Genomic DNA, 25,634 nt, shown 5'->3' on the forward strand with positions numbered 1-25,634 from the left:
AAAAACCCTCAGAGGAACAAGCAAGTGAACTTCAGAAAATAAGATTAGCAACTCAGGTAGAATTTTGAAGGTGACACTCTGAGATTCCTAGAAAAGTAAGTTTCTTAATTTGCTCATCCATCATCTTCTTTCTGTGACATAAGGAAGAGAAAGAAAAGGAATAAAGCTAACACGAACGACTGAAGCCGTAGGCATCCCAGTGATGCTGAGTTTTAGAGGGAAGAATGCAGGGAGGTGGCTCTGTCCCAGGAGAGACAGGGGACACCCGTGACTCGTGTTATCATCACGCTCCGGAGTCGAGGCTGGCCTGCAAGGACCTCCAGGAACAGACTCAAAGCTCTTTAATAAGTATTCCAGGGAGTCAAGCTTTCCTGGAAAAAACAAATTAGTGTGAGAAGCCAGTACTGTGCAATTTCAGTTTTAAAAATAGCCAAGTGTTGTTAGGGCTGCTATGTGACGAGAGAAAAAGAAAGCCCTTGTTAATATTTGCCTCAGCTTTCACATTAAAACGGAGGAGCGACCCTGAAATTCTTGCCTGGCAAATACGGCCAAGGTCATGAGGCTTGTATCCCTTGGAGTCACTTTTTAGTCCTTCAGATGACAAAGTTTGGGGTGACCATGTCCCCTTTTCTCAAATTGGTCTTGCAATAAAGGACAACCCAGCGATGGCCCTGCCTCTTTCCCTTAGGACCAGAGCTGCGCTTTGCTGTCCGGTTCTGCTCTCCATCCGCCCCATTGCCCCGGGAGGCTGGCAGGGACGTTGCCTGCAGCCGGCCGAGCCTCGGCCCTCTGCAGAGACCCTACCTGGCGCTCGGAGTTGGTGCGTCAGCATTTCAGGTAGAAATGAATGAAAAATCAATCAGGATGACTGCAGTGGTAGCATGCACAACTCGAACCTAGTTTGTCCCTCATTTTCAACTCTTCACCATCGACCCAAGCAAGGTTTAAGATGGTAAGTGAATCTGTAATAAATGTGTTGCTTTTGCTTCACCAGGGATTTTTTTTTTTTTTTTTTTTTGGTCTTCTTTTTTTATTCAGAACAAGCAAATCTAACCTGCTCAGGAAGCTACATGTAAAATGAATGATGATGTCAACTTTCAAGCACGTATTCTTTATTTGCCCTGGTTGAAGATTCTAATTAGACCAGGGATCACTCCCCTATAGATACATCGAACGGTTGTTCTGTCAAGTAATACTTCAAATTCAGAGATTTAAATATTTTTTAAAGTCTTTCTATATCATTGCCATAGCTTTTTGTAACCAACTACAACTCTTTATATCAAAACAATACTGATTTAAATTTCTAGATTTACAATTCTGCAGAGATAGAGTTAAACACTGTTTGGACTCTGGCTACATAAGGGAAACTGGAATTTTTCAAAGCTGCAGTCTTCAGCTCCCAAAGACAGCTACAGTAACTTTCTGAACAGATTGGGTTAAATATTTTTACAGACCCATTCTACGATGATAAGGCGGTAATAGGTAGTGCAGTGCAACACTCCAAAGGGTTCCAAATCTCACAAGCCTCTTTGTATGTGATGCTCTCACAGTGAAGAAGACTCCCTGGGTTATAAAGATGAAGAGTCTACTTCTTCTGGTGCTGATTTCAATGTGCTGGGCTGATCATCATTCAGACAACTATACTCTAGATCATGACAGAGTTATTCACATCCAAGGTAAGAAAACACAGGTTCTCTTATGAAAGTCAAATTAATTTCAGGTCACTTGGAGTTCGGATGTTTGGTTGGTGCTTCTGAATTTTAGTTCTGCTGCATTGACTTTTTCTTTTCCTTTCTGTTAATTGGTGAACATGCTCTCCGGCTTTTGACTGCTATTGCATTACAGTAGGGTTAAGAATTGAGGATGATTAAAGTGGAATGGCTTACGAATGTCCAGCTGCAGGGGGGTTGATGCCATTGTTCAAGGCTTTGTAATACAGTTGCTGTCTTCTAAGTAGAATGCAGGGCATGAATTTATTTAAATGTAAGCGAGAGAGGGGAGACAGAGGAAGTAAAACTCAGGATGTAAGGTCATTCTGTGAGAGTGATCATTAAGAAAAACAATGTGAAAATGAAAGTCAGACAAGCTAAGGTTCAAGAGAGATTAACTCACTTTCTGACACTCTCCTCTGCTAAAGCTTTAGTTTCCCATCCAGTATATTGCTCCTGCATATTTCTTTATTTTTGTTTTTTGGGGTTTTTTTTTTTCTTTTTCTTTTTCTTTTTTTTAAATTTTATTATGTTATGTTAGTCACCATACAATACATCATTAGTTTTTGATGTGGTGATCCACGATCCATTGTTTATTTCTTTTCAGCTCGGCTGAATGCTAAGCCTGAGAGCTGTAGCAAGATTTGAGGCTGCAGTAAAATGCAGCTGTCTCCTCAGTCCCAGCTTCAGATGAGGGACATCCTGCATTAAGAAAACTGAGAGACTTATGCAATAAGAAAAAGAGAGTTTTGTAGCGTCTCTCTTTGCCCTTGGATGCTGAATAATTCAAATAAGAATTATAGACCATAACAGCTTAAACATATGATGATATTAATTTTAGATGAACTCAGTTTGGGGACAAGAGGCATTCTAAGTTTGCCAAGAGACATAAAACATTAAGTTATATCTTCAAGGTCAAAAGTGTACTCTCACAAAACTGCCATCCACTGTTGGAAAGTATGATTTGTGAAGGTCAAATGATAGTGTAAGTCTTGCTAGAAGTATTTTCCTGCCTACATTATGACTACACAAATAGAATTCTGAATTTGACAATGTCTAGCTATTTTAGACATCTCTCTTACAGTTCTCTTTGCTTCCCACAGCTTTATGTTTTCCAATGTTGGACCGTGAAAAGGAATTATATAATCGTAAATTTTACTATGCAAGCTGCTGACTCAGCTATTTCTTTTAATGTGTATAGTAGAATCCAAGCTGTCTCCCAAAGGCTTTACGGTATTTACACACAAAGATTTCTTGAGGAGGGATAACATCCTTTAACATCTAATCGCAGAATTCAATTCAGCCAAAATAGTAATACCTACTCATTAACAATAGCAGTTTTAAATCCTCTGTAAAATAAATTTTGGCTGTGGTTTCAAGTAATTATTAAATTCCTGTTACATTATTAACCATGTATAAAACATTTAGTCTAAATTGCACCCGGAGTATGAAAATATCATTTTTAAAATACTCCTGGGGAGTCTGTAAGTCAGACTCAAGTGTTCTCAGTGAGGAAAAGTTCTGTTGCTCCAGCCTTTCCAACCCCATATACTCTGCTGAAATTTAGTGCAAAGGCATTTTTGACACAAGTGATCAGAATTATCCAGATCATTTGCATATACTACACAATTTTTTTTAAGTGACTTAATAGTCCACTTCATTTTAATTGTAAATTCATATGCTTAGAAAGTTACTCACAGCTTTCAAGTAATAAAACTACAAGGCCTATACTTTGCTTGTGGAAGTTGATACTGAAATGTGATTTGGGACAAGATTATGATGCTACATCCATGAGTCGGAATTTATTTTAAAATTGCTCTAAATACCCATCATCGTTATTTTTATTCAATAAAAAGTTTTCTTTCTCCTTTATGATTGCATTCAGATCGAACTTTCATACTCTTCAGTCCCTCAGAAAAATACGTCCAAGTGGTCTGCCATACTTTCAGTTGTATTTTACAATGCAAAAGTGAACCACAGAGCACAGTAAATAATCATTGAAGCAGATGACCTTTACTACGTACTGAAATACTATATTATTTTCTCACATTTAAAACTGTTATTTATCAAACTTGGCCCAGAAGGAATTTAAGGGAGCTGAAATCCTCCTAAAATTTTATATGAATTTTACAGTCAGAAGATTAAATTAGTAATCTAAATCTCAAATTCCTGAATTGGACTGATAAGCAGTATGAGCTTCTCTCAGTGATAAGAAATTGTTCAAAATTCATGTTACTACAAAAACAATTTTTCTATCTCCTGTTTTTCATTAAATTTCTATTTTTGTACTATAAGTTCTCCAGGCCTAAATAATACCAGAGGAATAATGCTCATCATCCTCGAATTCTCCTTTGCTGCCATGATAAAGATGTTCAACACTTTAAGACATTCTTGAGTCACATGCGTAAAAGTTACCTAATTATTTTTCTGAGGGCTTCCTCCCAGTTTTGTTGTGGGAGCTTTCATAGAGATAGAGGCACAAGAAACTTAATCTGGGTTAAAAAATAAAAATAAAAAAGTCAGGTTAGAGGGGGAAAAAACAGCAAGTGGGGGTCCCTGTGCAAAGTGTTTCTAGTGAAAAGCATTTTCTTGTGATGAGAACTCTCCCAACTTCCCATGGGGAAAAACACAGATTTAAATAAAATTGCATGAGTACTAATTCATTCCCTTTATTTTTTTTTTTTGTTGTTGTTCAATTTGGTTACACGAGAAAGCAAATTCCACTTGTCCATGAAGTCTGTTGAAAATGCGTAGTCAGTATATTCACTTGTATATCATACACTGTCCTCAGTGTAGGGAAGGGTAATTTCCTCAATTACTTCTACAGGAAGAGATAGCTTTCGCTAATGTCTTCTCCATAACATTCTCAACTAATGGATTAGACTCCTCATTTCATAAGGTGCCTCGTCAAACAACTTCTAAATCCTTTGAAACTTGAGATCATTAGGAAGAATTTTGTATGGAGTACCAAATCACACAGAAGCACAATTTTTTTAAATATTTGGATCGGGTCCAAAAACACTTTGTGTAGACTTTCAATTTCCAATAGAAATTCAGAGATGATGAATATACTTTTTAAAATACAAGTCTTAAGACAGCAGAGAAATGTTATGACCACTTGCCCATTAACCAATGTGAAAAGCAAAGTAGTTACGGTTACACTGAATATTGAAGTGCTTGACCTTACCCAGATTGGAGAGCCAGCACTTCCTGCCTCTGATGTTCAAGAAAAGGGGTTCTGATGGCAAGTTCAAGATTGCTAGCCTTACTGCCACTTACTGGTTTTAGACCTTGGACAACTAACTTCATCTCCTCAAGTCTCAGGTACCACATCTAGAAAACTGGGCATGATCACAGATTCCACAGAGCATTGTGAGAATTAAATTAGATAATACATAGAAAAGTGCCTAGTACTGAGCCTGGCAAACAATAAGCTCCTGATAGATAATAGTTGTTGTCGTCATGCTTATTACTTCCCAACCATCACGGAAAACTGACTTTTATGGGCTTGGGGGGGATGGGTTAAATGGGTGATGGGGATTAAGGAGGGCCCTTGTGATGAGCGCTGGGTGCTGTGTGGAAGTGTTGATTCACTAAATTCCACATCTGAAACTAATGTTGCACTATATTTTAACTAACTAGAATTTAAATAAAAACATGGGGAAAATATTAATGAAAATAATTCAGCAACAAAAAAATGACTTCTAAACATAAAAGGGAGCCCAAATACTGGTGAAAAGATGTCAACTTGTCAAATTCATTTGTTAACAGAACCGTATCATTATCTTAGTTCTAAGGAAGTAAATATTTTCTAAGTTGCCTTCTTTGTCCTCTTTAATTTCACAATTTAAGATTTCCCCATCATCTGATCATTTTTACTTTCCTTGTGGAAACTGAAGCTTTCCAAACTTAAGTAATATTTAAGGTGAACACATATAAGCTACCTTAAATTTTTTGAAAGAATAATAAGAGGAAAAAATAATGTATATCTGGAAGCCCCGCGGGAAGTGGACACTCCCACTCAGGGTGGTTGGCCCCTCCATCCAGTGTGTGTCCCAAAAAACCCCTCTGTTCCAGTGTAACATGTGTCCCTTTGTGCTAACACGCCTCCCTTGCCTCATCACACTGTGTGCTTTGGAACACCCCAACTGTATAGTAGTGCTTGGCACAGAGTAGGTGCTTAACATGTTTGTCGAAAACTGAATGAGTGTACTGAGTACTATCATAATGAGGACTTCTGAAATCCTGTGGCATTCACAGCATTTAGTGACACATGGTGAGGGCTGGATGAACATTGTATGACTGCTTCCATTCTGTAACGTTGGCATAAGTTAAATCATCATTTATGGGATTTAGGAACTTAAAAGAACTAGTGTAGATCATCTAGATCAATATCCCACCATACCAATGAGGAAATCAAGACCCACAGCTTTTATGTTGCTTGTTCCAGGTGGCATGGCTGATGAAGGGAAGTTTCTCTCTGCTAATCTCCTCCCCTTCTTCAAATCTGGGGTCATTTCCCACTTTCTTAATGAATTCTCCCTGTCAACTGCATTCTGCCCCTCCTCTGGCACCCCAATCTCTCTCATACCTTCCTTTCCTTTTCTCTACAGCACTGGGGTTATCTATTCTACTTATTTTTATGTAATTGTATCCATCTCTGCCACGTGTGTCCCTCAGCTCCACAAGGGTAGGTAGGGATCTTTGTCTGTCTCCCAGTCACCTAAACGATGACCTGGCACATAGTAGGTGGTCGATACATGTTTGTTGAATAAATCCAGGACCAAAATCCAGGTACTTTTCCTAATCAAGTCCTAGTCAGTCTTTCCAAAGCTCAGAGATGTCTTTCTAGTTCATGGAATGAGATGAGGAAGAGGATTATGAGTTTGGTAGCAAATTCGGTTGTATGCATGGTTCTCACACTGCACATGGCATCTTACACTCCATGAGAGTCCACCCAGGGCAGGAGGCAGCAATCTTCCTGATGTGTGCATGAAGCTTTGAAGAGTATCCAATTTACAAATGGCCACTGCAATGCTATCCTGTTCCTTGTAATATCCGCAGAGTCGGGATCTGGTGGTGCAGAGTGGATCAAAGAGGGTGGAGTGAATTTAATAATGTATGATCACAAATGATCCACAGAGCCAAAATTTCATGTGAGAACTAGATAAGTGTTACTCCATCTTAATTTTCTCTCTTCCACTTAAAACTCATTTGGACTCTGAGTCTGTTTTGAAAAGTTAAATTAATTCATTTTTATATTTTTGAGGCAGGGTAATGCTATTTGCCACAAATGCAAAATCCACAAAGATCAAGTATATTTTCCAAACTGCATTTAGAACATATACACTATTAGTAATTAATATGAATAATTCAATCTAGAAATTATTGGCTATATAATATCAACTAACTTAATCATGAGATTATAAAAATTAGCAACATCATAAGTATTAGATGACCTTTCTAAAATCTACTAGTTTATGACAGGACATAAAGCCAAATACAATAATAAGAACCAATTATATTAAACACAGGCTTATCATTTGATCAAACTAAGAATATCACCATATGAATATAATAGATGAGTCCCCCGATGCAGGCAAAGTATATATAGGCATACACATACATATGTAAAAATACTCATACACTGCACACATACATATATACATTTATTTGGGCTGCTATGAGACAATACCATAGACTGAAGTGGCTTATAAACAACAGAAATTTATTTCTCACAGTTCTGGAGGGTGAGAAGCCCAGAATCATAGCTGTGACAGATTTGGTGTCTGATGAGAGCTAGCTTCCTGGTGCACAGATGGCTGTCTTTTCTCTGTGAATTCACATGATGGAAAAGAACAAGGGACCCCTCCTGGGTCTTTTTTTTATAAGGGCACTAATCCCATTCATGAGGGTTCCACCCTCATGAACTAATCACATACCAAAGGCTCTGCCTCTAAAAACCATGACATGGGGATCACCATTCCACATATGAATTTTGAAGGAATACAAACATTCAGGCTACAGCAAGCTCCTCCTCCATTAGGCACTGGGGGTAGAATGATGAAAAAACACCTGGTCTTTGTCTTCATGCAGCTTTTAATCTAGTGAGAGACAGACATTACTAGGAATATGGAACTACTGACTATGATAACTGATGGAAAATTATGGAATGCTACAGAGAGAAGACAGCATTATCTTGTTATTACTTTTTTTTTAAACAGAAACATACAAAATATCAGTTTCTCTAAACTATAGCTAGAAGTCAAACATGACAATACCTTTCTTCAACTACATAGTTGCTACATTAGATACACACCCATATATAAACATATGTGTGTATATATATATGCATACATAATGGTTATAAATAGAAAGGCAAGGAATGAGAAATGGTTATAGATTAATACACAATTTCTATAAATTCCTTCATCTGGATTCAGAAATATGTATATTTTCATACCAACTTTGCATCTGCTAGCCCTGCCCTAGTCTTCTCTGCATTTGTGTGTCCTTTTGAGAAAATCTGCAGTCACTTAATAAACATTGGCCTCTTTCATGCAAAGCATTGGGTTACTCTCTGAGGAAGGACAGACCATCTCCTCAGTGAGCTTGCTGACAAGAGTATCAGCACAAGAAAAAGGTGACAAAAAGGAGTAAAATAAGTAGTAAACAGAGGGAGAAATATAGAGAAAAGAGTAATTAGCTACTAAACAAAAAAACTCTTACTATTTAGAACTTTATATCCATACTCACTGAACTTTTTTATCACGTAGATTTAAATCCATAAAATACATCTTAAGAATATTTCTAAACTTGTTATTGAGTACCCTAGAATGCTGATTCTGTGTTATGCTATAAAGCATATTAAAGCAATATATTTTACACTATTTCCAGGTATAAAAACCTACATTTAATAATCTCTTCAGGTAAAAACAAATTCATACTACCAGCTATTGCTTTCTCTGTTCCATTCTGGGTGCTGAAATGGGCAAATCATGTGGGAAGCCAATAATTATTTGGAAACTTTCCCAAGTACCCAGAAAATCCATTAAACAGAGAAGCCTTTCCCTTTGGTTGCAACTTTTCAAGAACCAATGTTGACTCAGCTAAAGCACTGACTTATAGCTTAATGGCTTAACGTTAATTTTAACATGCTGTTTCTCTGACTTTACTAGATATCAAGAAAAAAATAGATTTAGATTTCTTTATTGCTTTGGCTCTTTATTTTAAACATAAAGTGGAAAATTACTGTTTCAGGAAAGTCTTCTGGCATAGAAAAATCTACCAAAATGCTAAGTTAAAATATTCAATTAAGAGGTTATCAAAGTGATAATACACAGGGGGGATAAATCTTTGTTTGGAAATATTTTTATTTCAAAATGAAGACACTGAAAACATTAAGAAATCTAAAAGTTCTATAAAACTTCTTCAAAAATATTTTGTGTGTGTTATAGTAGCAATAAACATGTGTGCCCCCAAAAATGATTCTCAAGTAGCCAATACAAATAGTAGCCATTTTAATCTTGTTTTAATTACACATGTTGGTTACTTGACTTCAGCGTTTACTCAGTGACTAATTACCACATGTGTGAGTTCTGAGCAGTATGTTTTCACACACTTACAGATTACTCTGTGAAGTTTATTGAACAACTTAAACAAGAATTCTCCCTACCTTTTCCAAACACTGTCGACTCAAAAGGGACAGGGACATTACAGGTAAAAACACAGAAAGTCCATAGTCCATTGCATATGAAATTAACAAGGCATCTTAGAACAGGGAGCGTTCACTACAGTCAAGTGTGTCAATTAGGTGAAGAAGGTGGGAAAAAGAGGAGTGTCTTACCTTGTTTCTAAAAGAGACTATAAATTTAAAATAAGAATACCATTGAAAACATATCCTTGAAGTGAGCAGATTCCCACTTCTAGATGATTCTATTTGTAATGGTGCTCGCTTTGCCTCCTTGCTTTGCCTTGTTCCTAGAAAGCACTGGGAATGATGTTTGTGTATTTGGCCCAGAGTTACTGAATGCTGGTGAAGGCACAGGTGAACGAGAGATATGGCAGTTAAAGACAGGTGTCTTTACAAGTCGCAATAGGCATTACGTAAATTTCTTACGTTCTTAGTTATATGACTATTTTTTCACTATGGGTTTATGATTATCTGTGACTAATAATGTTACTAGGAAAAATAATTAACATTTTCACACAAGGGTCTTTTTTTTCTGGTTTTTTGCTTTTTTTTAAGAGGAGAGGGGTAAATTTTAAAATTTTCTTCCCTAGTGTAATGTGGGTTATGAGTAATTCTTACTTTCTCTTGAAAAGTGTCATAAATTATGCTGACAGGCTTTAAATCTCCAAAACCTGCATATGAATATTTTTAATTCTCACTTTGCTTTGTCTTTTATGGCACAATCATTAACAAAGGGTCTTATGGCTTAAAGTACTGAAAAGCTGATTAGATGGTTAGTACTGTACTTCGCTGAAATTATTTTCATGTAAAAAAAATACCTTATCCTAAAAGATGAATAAAGTAACAGGTTTTTATAGACTGCCCACAATATATTAAGATCAACCTTGCTTCAAGACCAAGCTTCTTGAACTTTTCTTATATCTATTTAATATTGGCCTGTATAGTAATTAAATCAGTGAAACAAATGAACTCATAAACAATTAATATAAAAGTGTTTTTAAGGGAAAAAATGTTATGAGGGGGGCCCCAAAGGGTCATGGGATGAATCGCTTTAGAGGGGAGTCAGGAAGGGTTCTGTGAGGTGAGATCTAAATAGTAAGCAGGAACCAGTCACATCAAAAGCCAGGGACAAAGCTCTCCAGGTAGTGAGTGAGAAATGAAAATTCTCTGAGATGGGAGTAAACATGGTGTTTTCAAGCTGGAAAGAAGCTGGGGGCACTGCAGTCTCACCGTGACGAGAGTATGGTTTTAAGATGAGGTGGAAAGAGTAAGCAGGAGGAGACCATAGTACTTTGTATTTGGTCTATAGTACAGAGTTCAGATTTTATTCTAAAAACATTGAAAAATGGAAAGATTTTGAGCAAGAGAGTGCTGTAAGATGATTTACGAATACAAAAGACTACATGACTACTGGATTATGGTGCGCCAAGAGCAAAGGTGAGATCTTTCTGAGGGTTTTGAGGTAGTTTAGGTGAGAAATCATAGTGGTGTGGACCAGGATGCTAGCAGTAGAGATGGGTGGTAGAGACAGATGGAGATCAACCAATTAGGGGGACAAAGAAAAAGGAGGTAGAGATGGCAGCACGTGCTGACAGACTGGATATAGAGGTTAAGGGAAAGGGATATATCAAACACACCTTCTAGATTTTGCCTTGAACAAATGCATGGATGATGGAGGCATAAATAAATTGAGGAAGATCAGGGAAAGGACAGGTCTGGGCAGGGGAAGAGGGACTCAAGTTGTCCCCTCAGCATCCAACATATGCCCAGCAGGTAGATGGATTTACTCATTTGGTACTCAGGGAAAAGTACACTGCTAGAAAGTTTTGGAATCATCAGCACACAGTGCTATTTTTGGCCATGGACCAGCTGAGAACGTCTGGAGAAGGAGGAAATGAAGGTAGAGATAAGGAGCTAGCCTGGTCTGAGCTTTGGAGACCCTTAGCACCAACAGGTAAGGTGAAAAGAGGATGCAGAGGTCACATATTTATTTTTTCTCACATAATTTTTTTTAAAAAATCTAAATTAATTGCAAGCATTTAAAAATAGGAGACATTTGCATGAAAATCTGCATTTCTGGCATCTGTTGTAAAGTCCAAAGACCTGCTGTTTTTCAACCGGCATTCGCATTGGACAACATCAGCGGGAACCAATACCCTGCTCCCCTTCAGAATGGAGCATGCGTGGACAGCACTGGCATGGTCTGTTCCACTCCCTGGTGTTCTCAGCACCGTGGTGCACCCGTCACTTCCCTCAGCCCTGCTGCCCACCTGGGTATTTGCTTTCAATTTACCTTTCACTTGTTTCAGTTCTCAACACTTGACACATTATAAGTTATCAATTTCATTGTTTATTAAGAAGCAAAAGATCCCTTTTGCCTCCACGATTGATTCTGTGATAGTATTATCTTGATGTCTTGCATACTGAGTGAAGACATTAACCATACCAGTGTATAAAACCAACAATGTCTTTTCTGCAAATTATGGATAACTGGACCTTACATCTCACCACAAAGTGGAAGTGGTCTGAGCAGAGTCAAGTAGATTTGAGCTCTAGCCCTTTACCACATAAAGACACATTTCCAATAATTAAAGAGTGTGTGGTTAATTACAGCCAAATGAAGAAGAATGACTCATGCTAATGTTTTGGTTTCCCCGTACCCTTTGAAAGAAACCTGTATGACAATTAAAATCTTGGAAAGTGTGTTTATATTAAGAATGCCATTGACCATATTAGTGAAATATTCAAATTTTATTTTTCATTTTTTTCCTGTAACATATTCCTTAATCTCTCTATCACTGTGATAATCCAATTTGGTTTTTTAGTCTAAAATTATAAGAATTAATTACTATTTTTTATGCATAAGTCTTTGATAACATAGATAAATTTAAACTCTGAAAACTATTAACCAGAGCAGATAACCCTGAGTTGACAACAATACTGTCTCTAGTTCTGGGGCGAGTTATATTGGACTTAGCAATGGCAATAATATTAATTAGTGAATATTAACATTTAAAACCACTATGTGTGACGCACAAGAGAAAATGCCCTACCTAGGTCATCTCATTTAGTCCCCACCACAGCTCTGTATGAAGGTGGTTATCCCCACTGAAGTTGAGAGAGGTTCAAAGCTTGCCCCTAGTCATATGGTTATTAAGTGGAAAGCTGAGATTCAAACTCAGGCAGGCTGATTCTCATGCTCCTAATACAGCTTCCGTCTAAGCCTTTTCTTAGAGACTGTTGAGTCAATCAGTGGGTAAAAATGGCTCTCATTTTATTCCATTCAGTTGATATAAATATGTCTCAGAAGAAATCAAATCACTATAAAAAAAAAAAAGTTCAAGGTGCCTGGGTGGCTCAGTTGGTTAAGCGACTGCCTTCGGCTCAGGTCATGATCCTGGAGTCCCTGGATCGAGTCCCACATCGGGCTCCCTGCTCAGTGGGGAGGCTGCTTCTCCCTCTGACCCTCCCCCCTCTCTTGTGCTCTCTCTCTCTCTCTCATTCTGTCTCAAATAAATAAATAAAATCTTTAAAAAAAAAAAAAAGTTCAGTGTTGGACCTTGGAGAAACTATTCTTTTTTTTTTTTTAAGATTTTATTTATTTGACAGAGAGAGAGACAGTGAGAGAGGGAACACAAGCAGGAGGAGTGGGAGAGGGAGAAGCAGGCCTCCCGTGGAGCAGGGAGCCTGATGCGGGGCTCGATCCCAGGACCCTGGGATCATGACCTGAGCTAAAGGCAGACACTTAACGACTGAGCCACCCAGGTGCCCCTGGAGAAACTATTCTTATGAGAGGTATTCCTATTTCTATTTTTTTTTTAAAGATTTTATTAATTTATTTGAGAGAGAGAGGGAGAGAGAGCAAGAGCGATTGCACAAGCAGCAGGGAGTGGTAGAGGGAGAAGCAGGCTTCCCACTAAGCAGGGAGCCCGACGCCGGGTCAATCCCAGGACCCCGGGATCATGACCTGAGCCAAAGGCAGATGCTTAACCGACTGAGCCACCCAGGCGTCCCTAAATTCTGTTGTCTTTTAGCGCCCCATACAGCACCTTTCTTCTGCTACTTTGTGAGTAGTTGGTCTTACAATTCAAGTGAGACAATTTGCCTGGATTTTGTGTTGTGTATGAAGATACATGGCCGAAGGCAGACACTTAACTGACTGAGCCAGCCAGGCGCCCCAAGAACCGTTCCTATTTCTTGGAGAAACCTGACCACCATGGTGATTCTTAGGAGTTAGAGGGGCAAGGTGGGGTGGTGACTGCAAATGAATACATGCCATCCCTATCCACAAATGAAGACTATCTGGAACCCCCAGGGAAATGGAGGAGACATGAAGAAGTTGGATTATATAGATATAGATTTGGGGTTTTTTGAAAAGTCTTCAAGGTGGTGTTCCTGAATGCACTCCTGTCCTGTTAAGCACTAGTAGGTTAGAAGAATCATCAAAAGCTGATGAGACGTGGATTTCTCAGGAACCAATGCCTTCCAGGAACTGTCTTCAGAAAGAGCACAGGAAAGAAGTCAATGTCGAAGATAGAAGCCGGTTCGCATACCTGCCACACTCTGGACCTCAGTAAACGTTGGGCAGTAAGAGCCCCTGGGAACTCACAGTGTGCCAGGCACGACGCTAAGTTCTCAATGAACCACCTCACTTAACTCTCATAAGAAACCTAGGAAGAAGGTGGCTTAACTCCATTTTACTCAGGAGGAAACTGAGTCACAGAAAGGTTAAATAACACAGTTCGAGAGTCCATAAGCTTAACCAGTAAATTATAACTGCCAAAAAAACAGATGAAAGAATCATGAACGTGGAAAAACAAAACCCACAAAGAACTCAGCAGACAGAGTTAAACACCCTCATCACACTTTACTTCTTCCTGCTAGAAAAAAAAGATGAAGAAGAGACGGAATATCCTTCAGGATACTAACACAGCTTCAGGTTTACCTCTGAGAACAAAGAATTTTAAACAGTGGATCCCCTAAAGCTGCTTGGAGGCTCCCAATGCTTGTTTCAAGCAAAGAAGCTCACCTTTTATCAGATTTATGTGGCAAATTTTTGTCTAAGACATCCTGTGGGAAGAAAAAGTTCTACCGTCCCAGAAAAAAAAAAAATCTTTTTTTTTTCCAAATAGTGCCATAGATCAACCTCGAGTCTCCAAAACAATGATAACATTTATCCTTATTTTTTACTATGAAACTTGGATAAAACAATAACATGGTACACATTCATGATAAACATCACTCAAAACAATACTATAGTTTGGTGTTGGGCAGTTTCCCATTACAGAATCAATTTAGCTCTAAGGCAAGGAAGGCGGATGGATATGGTCAATACCCAAGAGCATGCCGTGAGTGTCTTCACCACAAGCATTTTTGCTGCAACCATTTTCATGGTCTGATTGGTGGTAAGGCAATTGTGCCATAAAAGATAAAATCACAAAAAAAATTTTTAAAGGGACATTCATGGGGCACCTGGGTGGCTCAGTCGGTTAAGCATCTGCCTTCAGCTCAGGTCATGATACCGGGGTCCTGGGATCAAAGCCCTGCATCAGGTCCCTGCTCAGTGGGGAGCCTGCTTCTTCCTCTGCCCCAGCTTGTGCGCATTCTCTCTCCCCCTCTATCAAATAAATAAATAAAATCTTTTTTAAAAAGGGACATTCATTTAAAAGGATATAATGAAACATGAAATATGAATAACAAAATTAAAAAGATTTTATTATGAAATACAAAATATTTGAATACTTTTAAAATGTGTGTAGAGTCATGGCAAATCTGAGCAAAGAACTGATTTTATTCTGTGGATTACACCTAAGCACTCGTCTTCAGAGTCTTTCATTCATGGTATTATGCCTTTTTGTGTGTGTGGTATGTATGTATGTATGTATGTATGTATGTATTTTGCTCTTGGTTCATTTCCTTGTTCAGCACCTTACTTTTTCTTTCTTCGATAAAATTTCTTCCTTCATTAAGAGACTGACCAGTTTCCAAATACTTGGATGCATATTTGTAACTTAGGTGTTTTTTTTTTTAAAGACTTATTTATTTTTTATATATATAGAGAGAGAGTACACGAGCAGATTCCCTGCTGAGCACGGAGCCCCACAAGGGCCTCTATCCCACGACCCTGGGATCATGACCTGAGCCAAAATCAAGAGTCAGCTGCTTAACCAACTGAGCCATCCAGGCGGCCCTGTAACCGAGCTTTGTGTTGCATTGTAAAAGCCTGCTACATTGTTGTTTGTTCTTGGCATATTGTCACCTCTCCCTTAATAGATATTCCAAAGTTCTATGGGAAACATGGGTTCAAACTCTGTGTCGCTGTACGAAGGCTAAGATTTATATGACATAAAATGGGAATATTGCGTCAATGGAGAAATGAAACCAAACTGTCCACCAATTGACAAAACCAACAAACTATCAAACCAAATGGGCAACCAGTTGTTTTGTTGTGTTTTGTCTTGTCTTATCTTTTATGGCAAAATTGCCTTATGGCCAATTATTTATGCAGCTAAAGATTTGCCGCAAAAATGCCTGCTGGCAAGCAAGGCTCCAGTGAAAACCCCCTAGCACCAGTCTGTCTACCCACAGGAAACTAGCACCTTCCACAGTGTGTCTTACACATCCAAACCCGCCATGTGGCAACAAATACCACAAAAATAAGGAACCATTTTTAAACCTGGTGCAGTTTTCTCAAATGACTCATCATGAAGCTGACAATTGAGTCTCTGCCTACCAGTTTGGAATGTCAGGAAGGAATTAGCTTTTTCTTCAGAGTGATGAAAAAATTTTGCTAGTTTCTCAACACTGTGAAAGTAATTAATGCCACTGAATTCTACACTTAAAAATGGTTAAAATGGCAAATTTCATGTTATGTACATTTTTACCACAATAAAAAGAATTCAAATGATGTTGGCAGAGTTTTTTTCTTAGGAGAGGAGTATTTTTTTTTTAAAGATTTCATTTATTTATTTGACAGAGAGAGACACAGCGAGAGAGGGAACACAAGCAGGGGGAGTGGGAGAGAGAGAAGCAGGCTTCCCGCGGAGCAGGGAGCCCAGTGTGGGGCTCAATCCCAGGACCCTGGGATCATGACCCGAGCTGAAGGCAGACGCTTAGCCGACTAAGCCACCCAGGAGCCCCAGGAGAGGAGTATTTTTAATGTCCTTGTTTAGCCATCTTAAATATATTGCCCACTTTTCTTTTTTTTGTGTTTTACATTAGTTTAGGAAATTCAAAAATCTTGACCCTAATTCATCCATACCCCAATGAGAAAGTAACCAACACTAACACTGGTTATTTTGCACAATCCACAATTCACTGTAAAAAGACAAACTTCAATCCATAACACCTTCTCTTTTTTCCACCACGTGTATTTCTTTGGCCATGAACGGCCATAAAAAATGATTATACTTTTAAAAGAATTAAGAACAATAGATAATAGTCCAATACCATATTTCTACATTGTTTTTCTGCAGCTAATTACTTGTATCCTATTGTCTGAAAGAGTTCATCTAAATGACACAGCAATACAAAGGCGAGTTGTTTGGTCATGCAGTTGCTTTCATAATTTGGTGAAATTGAGTGATGTCCTCTGGATTTCACAGCAGAATTTGTAAAATAATAATGAGGCCCTGCTGTTTTCCCTGGAGACAACTATGGTCTTTGAAGGGTATCAAATCTTTCAAGTCACGGTCACTGACACTCACTAATAGAAATATGAAATTTCTGTGACTTACAAATTAAACTTTTAAAAAATCCAGTCCTTTAAAAAAAAAAAAGAAGAAGAAGATAGCAGGAAGGGAAAAATGAAGGGAGGGAAATCGGAGGGGGAGACAAACCATGAGAGACTATGGACTCTGAGAAACAAACTGAGAGTTCTAGAGGGGAGGGGGGTGGGGGGATGGGTTAGCCTGGTGATGGGTATTAAAGAGGGCATGTACTGCATGGAGCACTGGGTGTTATACACAAACAATGAATCGTGGAACACTACATCAAAAACTAATGATGTAATGTATGGTGATTAACATAACATAATTAAAAAAAAACAGTAAAAAAAAATAAATAAATAAAAAATAAAAAATCCAGTCCTTCCAAAATGAGCATATGTATGCTGCCTAGTTTTATTTATTCTTTTATATTTTTTATTAAAAAAAAAAAGGAAAACAAGCAGTGCTCATTCTGATGATCAAGTTGTATTTTTATCTTTTGCATTTTATTTGCTTTGCAACTGCCTATTGATCAAACAGGTTGATTTAAACATTACTTTCAAACTGCTTAAGTTTTTGCATCCAAAGATGAGATTTGAGACTTACTCTAGGCAAGCCGGGTGCAAAGTTGGTCATCGGCACTCATGCTCAGTTCCCTTTGCTGCTCTTTGTCCCTGCGCTCTCCCCTCTCCAGCTGATGTGTTTCCTGGTTCATCCCCATCATGACTACCCACTATGGGGAGCCTGACACAAATCCCAAAGTCAATGTTTCCATGAGGCAGACCAGCCAGTGAAACACCCAAAGATCCTGACTCACTGACCAGTGCTCCCTCCTATGTCTTTTTTGTTCTGCAACAGGCCACGCTCGCCAAAATACTCAGTGCTATATGATCTGCAGTGTCAATCTTCTAAAAACAAGCAAACCAAGAAAAAACATTGTTCTCAAAGCCATGCTGGTGGTTTAGATTAATGAACACTGATGGCGCTCAGTCACTCGATGTGTTACACATTACACATCTTTCTTAGGCTTTCAGCCATGCACTTCTGGCATTGATTACTTCCACGCCACAGCACCTCCCACCGCCCCCCCCCAAAAAAAAATAAGAATGGTAGAATTTTATACATTCTGGCAGGCTTGTTAGAAAAGTTATTTTGTGGGAAATCAGTAGATTTTTGGTATCTGCTCTATTCTCAATATTATACCACATAAGTCATCATCGACTCATAAAAACAAATCACCTAAAAAAACCAGAAGCCTACACTACTAAAATACTACAAGATGAGGTACAGTAAACCACAGAAAAAAATTAGAAGTCCCAGTCCCTTGTACAAGACTTTTGATCTTTGCTTTAACTCTTTAATTTATGAAACACTCAGACCTTGTATTCATTCTGGAACACCTTATGATTATGTGAAACCACAGAATAATTTCTACATCTCCTTTATAACACAGGTGGCATTTTATGTATTTTTCACCCCACGGGATCCAAAGCTTTATAAGAAAGTAGAAGGTTAACGTATGCCAAAATTATCCTCGTTATCAGGCAGTATCATATTTGAGAAACACTGGAAGACCTATGCAGTAGGAACAGTCAGCCAGGAGTGCACGCTCAGCTTTTGATCAGACGTGATTCTCAGTGCTCTCTGTGTCTGTGAGGTCAGCTGTATATGATAGATGCTCCTACCCCTAATTCACGGATAAAGAAATTGGAGCTTAGAGGTTGCACACCTTGCTCAAGGCTACAGAGCTAGTAAATTGAGGAGGTGAGGTTATAACGAGGTGTCACATTGCAACCCTCGTTCCTAACTACTATAACACCCCTTATCCCTGTGGATTTGGACATTCATTTTGACTTTAAAGTAAAAATCTTGTGAGAATCATGAAACTACAACCTCCTGAAGCTCTGTGTCGGGTCTCAGCTCAAGCCTTGGAAGTGTCCTTCCAGGTACGAGGTAGGAGCTGTTCCCTACAACCTTCAAGCAGTACTGAGCAGTCTACAGCACTTTCCTCCTCCTGGAAAGAGGACACGTGGATGCAGTCATTAGGGATATTGAAGGGGGAAGATAACAGGTAGGGTAGAGTTGGAGAGATTTACCTTTCATCCCTTAGGATTCTATGATCCTAAATAAAAAGATAAAGAATAAAATATAAAGGAGATGCCTAATGAGCTGGATTTATGATTCATTTTAATTAAGCCATTATCCTCTTATTTTATTATCTATTCCAAGAGGGGGCATTAATGGCTTTGTTAAACTTTTCAGTTTCTGAGGATTGGGGCTGACTTATAAATGGCCATTTTAAAATACTCATTCTGATCGCTGTATGTTAAAAATATAACCACTTGTCTATTTTTGGACACTTCTTATTTTAAAATCTGAATTCTGTGTACGCCATTAACTAAGTTAAGTTATGGGATCTGTCCGGAGGTGAGTGGGTACTCTTCCTGAGCTGTGTATCCTAAATGATTCACGGCCAAGATTCACTCAGTTCCTACCTGCCCCAGGCAGGAAGGGCTGCAGGGCTTCATGAAAGGCAGCTTTTGGCAAGCTTCGAAAGCTGTGTGTAGATGCGAAGGTGTGTCTGTGACCGGGAGTTTTTATATTGCTTTGTCATTTCCAAATCTTGCACATCCCCAGGAGACCCTGTCAAGGTCAAAAGCACAGTAAGCTAACCGGGGAAAACCCCAGAGAAAGCCAAGATGTGACAAGCACAGCTGGCTCCCTAGAGAACGGCAGCCCCGCTGACTTGGCAGGATTGGACTATTGCAGTGCTCTCTGGAAAGCTAGCTCATTCCTGGAGGAGGGAGGAGGGAAACCAAAGGGCAAGGAAGAGAAAGGTGGGAGCGAGAAGATAGACTATAAAACAAGATGTAGCGGAAAGCAAAGACGAGGGGTAGAAAGAGACTTAAGGGAACAAAGAAACAAATAATTATGTGGTTAATCAGGAAATAAATATAACTTTGGATATACTTTTAGCAATTAAGTTTTGAGGAATATATTTCAAAACCTGGAGTTGTTTTTTTTTTTTTTTTAAGCATTGGCTAAAAATACCTTTCTGATGTCTACTCTTTGTGTGAAAATAAAATACATACATACTGCTTGAATTGCTCCAGAATGACATATCACAAGTGTATATTTGAATAGAAACCACAAATGTGAGGATACTCTAAGTTCTTTGGCCAGAATAGGATGAAAATTGATCATGTTGCTTTATAATTTTGCTGTAAATAAAATAGAGATTTATCGTATTAGAAAGCTCAAGAGGGAAGAGAAATTTGCTTACCTTGAAATTTTTTGGTTTGTATTGATGAAATTCATCATAACCTATGTCATTTCACTTGGTCTTGATTCCGCATTTTTGATATTTAAATGTAGGATAAAACAGAATTTGTTGTTAAATTATCAAACTTTGATGACTGTGGAGTTTTATATTCAGTAATTTTCAGCTATTGTAATTAACATCCTTCTTTTTGTCAGTGGTTTAAAAGACATGACTACCTTGTAGGTGCCCTCTAGGTATTAGAGGTTACCTTTCTATGTGGTTCAAAAAATATTACTGTACAAGAATGCAGAGAAGCTTATCACCCAATGCTACTCTTTGTCAGATACCCTGTATGGGTAGCATATTTCATTTTATTAAAAAAAAAAAAAGCCTAAAAGCATATTAATGGTTCTTCTTCTTCTTCTTTTTTTTAATTATAGCAGAAAATGGCCCCCGTCTACTCGTGGAAGCAGAACAAGCCAGGGTGTTCTCATACAGAGGTGGCAATGTTACACTGCCATGTAAATTTTATCGAGATCCTACAGCATTTGGCTCAGGAACCCACAAGATCCGAATTAAGTGGACCAAGCTAACTTCAGATTACCTCAAGGAAGTGGACGTTTTTGTTTCCATGGGATATCACAAGAAAGCCTATGGAGGCTACCAGGGTAGAGTGTTTCTGAAGGGAGGCAGTGATAACGATGCTTCTCTGGTGATCGCAGACCTCACCCTGGAGGATTATGGGAAATATAAGTGTGAGGTGATTGAAGGATTGGAAGATGACACTGCTGTGGTAGCATTAGATTTACAAGGTAGGTATCTATAAATCATTTTAAACTTGGAAATGATAATTAATCATTTTTCATGACAAGTAATGTCTAGTGGTTACCATAGTGATAATGTGAGAAATCAGAAGTCCATGCATAGCGGGTTTCTTTTCTTTTGTATTTTGCAGTCTGTCAATGATTCCAGCTTTCATATTTGAAACGTACACACAATGGTTATACACAAAATTGAAGCTATTTGCAAGTAGGAGAAACGTGCAGTGGAACTGAATTACTAATATTTGGAAATGGCCTTATGCTATTCAAAATTTAAATCTTATGACATGGTTATGGAGAAATTCAGATAGGATGCATTTTTATTATGCTTCTAAAATTATCTCAGTTTCAAAATAATGGCAACTTTTGTGAAGGACATCTGCTAACTAAAATACGTGTAATTGTATTCTATAAAGTAACTGTGAAATCTTAACAAAAAAGTGCCCTCCAAGTTTATTTAAATAAGTAAGAAGTAAACTCTTTTAATGGTCCAGAGTCTTTTAGACACCAAATACCAAACAATGTAGGCATTCTGGGAGAATTTTTTTTTTCTTAAGCATGTAATCTACTCAGTAGGTTCAAAAACCAAAATGTAGAGAATGCTAAACAATAAAGTGTGCTCGCTGCCCAAAGCCCACCCTCTATATGCCCCACCAAGAGGGAAACTCTTCTCTGTTTCTCACGCATCTCAAAACATCTTATATTCACGAATTTCAGTGTTTCTCTACACTGAAGGATGAATTTTTTTGGCTACATTGATAGAATACTTTCCTTCCTTATGCACATAAACTATAGGTGTGTGTTTGCTAGAAGCTCCTTTCACATCCTAGGACAGATTTGTGCCTTTGGAAAAGAATCTGTTTGGTCCACTGGAGTATCACTGAAGAGTTGACCTTCTGAATCCCACAGAATCCCATCACACGTATGGAGATTTATTAGCTTTATGTATCTAATAAATTGCACGATGTCATAAAATACATTTTTGTGACCTTCTCCTGTCTCTCCTTTTTTCTCTTGTCTCTCTTAGTTGTAGTTCTTGGCTCCTGATTACATACCACCTTGTACTTTCAGTTTTTATTGAGTCACATGAATATCCATAAACATTGGCATTATTCAAGATGAAAGAAGTGATGGCCTTAGAGAAAAGAGTTTATCATCAAATATTAATGACAGCCGATTTTCCTGATCGAAGGGGCATCAGGCAGTGGACAGACCCTCAAGCTAGTAGTACCAACCAAGACTTTTATGTTAGTCCCAACTCTACCAGTATGAGTTCCGTAACTGGGGCAAGTTATTTAATCCTTATACCTGGCTTCCTCATCTATGAATAACAGGTTGAACGATATTACCTGTTCAGTTACTTTTTCATCTAAAATTCTGTTTATATACCATGTATTTCCTAAACCTAAGTAATTCACCTGCCATATTTACTGTCTCCCTACATTTATTTTAAAGTGAAATTTTAAGTGCATAGAAAGCAGTAGAACTTGCCAGAAATAGAAGGGAACCATAAAAATAAATACAACGAATATAAGATACTTCCATATTCCACCTGGATACCTGCTTGCTAATAGCTTTGAGCATGGAGCCTGCTACACCTTTGTTTAAAAAGGAGATTTACAATGTGTCAGAGGATGATGCACTCCAAGGTCAAACTGTATTCCAGACATAATTAGAGGTGTTGAAGAGAAACTGTAAAGAGTAACTTTTTCCTGCCTAGGCCCTTCAGCATCCCAAATCACCACGTTTTCCATGCTATTGGAACACTTCCCTACCATATAACCCATTAGCATATGAGCCAAGGAAATGTGTCCAAGAAACCAATTGAACTGATAAATATTTTTATAAGTACTGTTTCAGTGCCAGGAGATGTGAAGATTTCCAAATCTTGGTTTTTTTCATTCAATAGTCTGACAGGCTACTAAAGATTCTAATATACTTTCAAGAGTAAGAATTTTAAAATAAGGCAGAAATTATTATCTTGTAGGTCAACTACACTTCAGATACAATAAATAAAGTAAATGAGGTAGAATTTGGTTATAAAGTAAGCGGGTGCAAAGCAGTTGCTATAATCCCGGGCACTGTGCTTGGCTCACTTTCAGGAACCTCCCCACCCCCGACAGATGAGACTCAGGGAGGACTTCTTTTCTAAGGTAACATGGCCAGTAGGAAGAGCTAGAACTGGAATCTGATACCAAGAACACTGGAAGAAGCCTATGCTTTTATCCACTGTGATCTGGGGGCTCACAGGAAGGAGAGATTCTCCGGTGGAGAGAAGACCAGAGACCTCGAACAGGCAGAAGGGCAGCCACCAGCTGCAGGGGATTCTTAACGGCCCCAGAGGGACTTGGGTGACAACCTACAGGCTGTCTTTTGGTCACACGGCATTAACTGGTGCGCTCATGGTAGCGCTTCCGTTCCCCTCCCTGCAGGTCGTGCATTTCCGTCTTTCTTGCGTGCTGCAGAAAGTGTAGAAGCAGCCATCAGCCAGAGGGCCTGCCTTGAAATAGCTAACATTTTAACATGTAGCATTATACACACAAATCCATTTCTGAACAACTGAACAAAATACAAATCTTCAAAGAGTAAGATCCGAGTTCCGCTCCACAGCTGTGATGCTCTCCAAGCCCCTTACAGAGATTTCCATTATAGCTCTCATCACACTTTGTTTTGTAAAGGTTTGTCAACTTGCCTTCTCCACCCGTTAACTACAATCTACTCGAAGGCAGTCAGGGGCCAAGAACAAAGTTAGTACTCAGTAAAGAGTTTACAAGTGATTGAATGTTGGTTAAAACTTTCGAATACACAAACAAAGCATGCACACCATGGAGAGGCTATGGAAAGGCCCACAAAGGAAGGAACACTTGATTTGGGCCACGGAAGTTGAATCTGGTCCTTCCAAAGGTAGAGGGCATGAAAAAGCAAGGGACAGGACATCGTGGGGTTGAGAGAAATTTCTCAAAGGGAAAAAATGTGAACAACAGATGCCATAGAGAGTCTGCATCCACATGGACTGGTTTAAGGCTCTCAGCTTGGCAATAGGATAAGATAAAAATTGTTATCATAGCCAATTTCAAGCATTTGGAAAAATAGACTCATATACTGAATCCCCATATACCATTGTCCAGCTTCAAAAGTTATCATGATAAAGACACCTTATTTTATCTTGCTTTATATAATCCCAATTGCACTGAATAATGTTCAAGAAAAACTCAGCCTATTATTTTCTCTACATATGCTGCAATATGAGATAAGGACTCATTTTTAAATGAAATTGCAAAAAAAAATTTTAAGATAGTCACTGTAGAATAGCATTTGAAGAAGCTTGGTTGCTAACCTGAGGATAAACATTGAAAGTGACTTGGTAATTTCCACATAGTCTGGGACAGATGAGCAAGGTGCAGTGATTATATACCTAAGAGTTTAAGGGCTATGTGGCAAAAGAGATTTTGTGGTTATCCCTTAATACCTTCAACCCAGTTTTTTACTTTTTTTCATTATCAGTTACATTCTTACATGTGACCATCAGGCAAGTTTCACTCAAACTCCTTGTCAATCTTCTAATGTACATAAATAAGGCCAGGGAAGCATATCATTTTAAATGTCATGATGATGGTTTTTCAGCTGTACTTGTACAATGTTTTAAATTATATTGGTCCTTTAATACATGCTAAATGCTATGTTCTCCAAAGAATTTTTCCAATTAGGAAAAAAATCATTCTTCTTTAAGATGTCCAAATTAAATGGTTTGTATTTATAGTACAAGATTTATTTTGTCTTGGATTCAAACTAATATATATATATATACATATATATATATAGTTTGCATATCAAATTATGGGCCCTTTGAAGGAACAGGCCACACCCCAAACCTGTATTCTAGAGCACCCAGCACAGTGCCTTACTCTTAGCTGTGACTTAAGAATTGTTTCTTTTTTTTTTTAAATCATACTGATTCAAAATTTTTTTGAATTTTTTTTTGAATCATACTGATAAAAAAATTGTAAGATTTTTTGAAAGACTGAGTTGGAGTTAGCTGTGGAAACAATTTTTTTCGTATAGAATCTTCGATAGGGTAACACCCTCTGATTACTACCAATTACCCACACTGCTAGAAACAACACCCAACAAGACTAGCCTTATGTGACTATAACGAAGAGATTCAGGTCACTGGAAATTAATGAGTAGCTTGGTCTACAGAATTCATTTCAGCAATTAACAAATAAATAAGGATATGAAAAACGTGATACTTTTTTTCCAATCTCCCATTGTACTGGTTTTCTGCTGGTGAAAATGGGGCTAGATACACAAAAATATAGTCTGAGAGGTTTTAGAAATAGAAAAAAAATCAGATATGTGTATAGCACTGATAGACAATAGAAGGGGCACTGAGGAAGGTAAAATTATACTCCATGGTGTCTGTCTTTCTATTACTCAAGTTCC

The 25,634-nt window shown here is 38.2% G+C and overlaps 1 protein-coding gene across 4 annotated transcripts in view; it reads left to right on the forward strand.

Annotated features, from left to right (window-relative positions):
• The window catches only part of HAPLN1 (hyaluronan and proteoglycan link protein 1), a 41,687-nt gene that overhangs the window by 8,198 nt on the left and 7,855 nt on the right, over positions 1-25,634 (forward strand). The window contains exons 1-3 of one of the 4 annotated variants that reach the window (XM_078067088.1): positions 613-952; positions 1,551-1,676; positions 20,814-21,182. In XM_078067088.1, the coding sequence (XP_077923214.1) occupies positions 1,577-1,676; positions 20,814-21,182 (469 nt within the window). In that variant the 5' untranslated portion in view covers positions 613-952; positions 1,551-1,576. Of the gene's footprint in view, positions 1-612; positions 953-1,333; positions 1,677-20,810; positions 21,183-25,634 lie in introns of those variants that run through there. The other 3 variants (XM_078067086.1, XM_078067087.1, XM_078067085.1) reach the window with 3 other exon arrangements.

The sequence above is a fragment of the Halichoerus grypus genome, chromosome 2, assembly GCF_964656455.1.
Source record: "Halichoerus grypus chromosome 2, mHalGry1.hap1.1, whole genome shotgun sequence".
NCBI lineage: Eukaryota > Metazoa > Chordata > Mammalia > Carnivora > Phocidae > Halichoerus > Halichoerus grypus.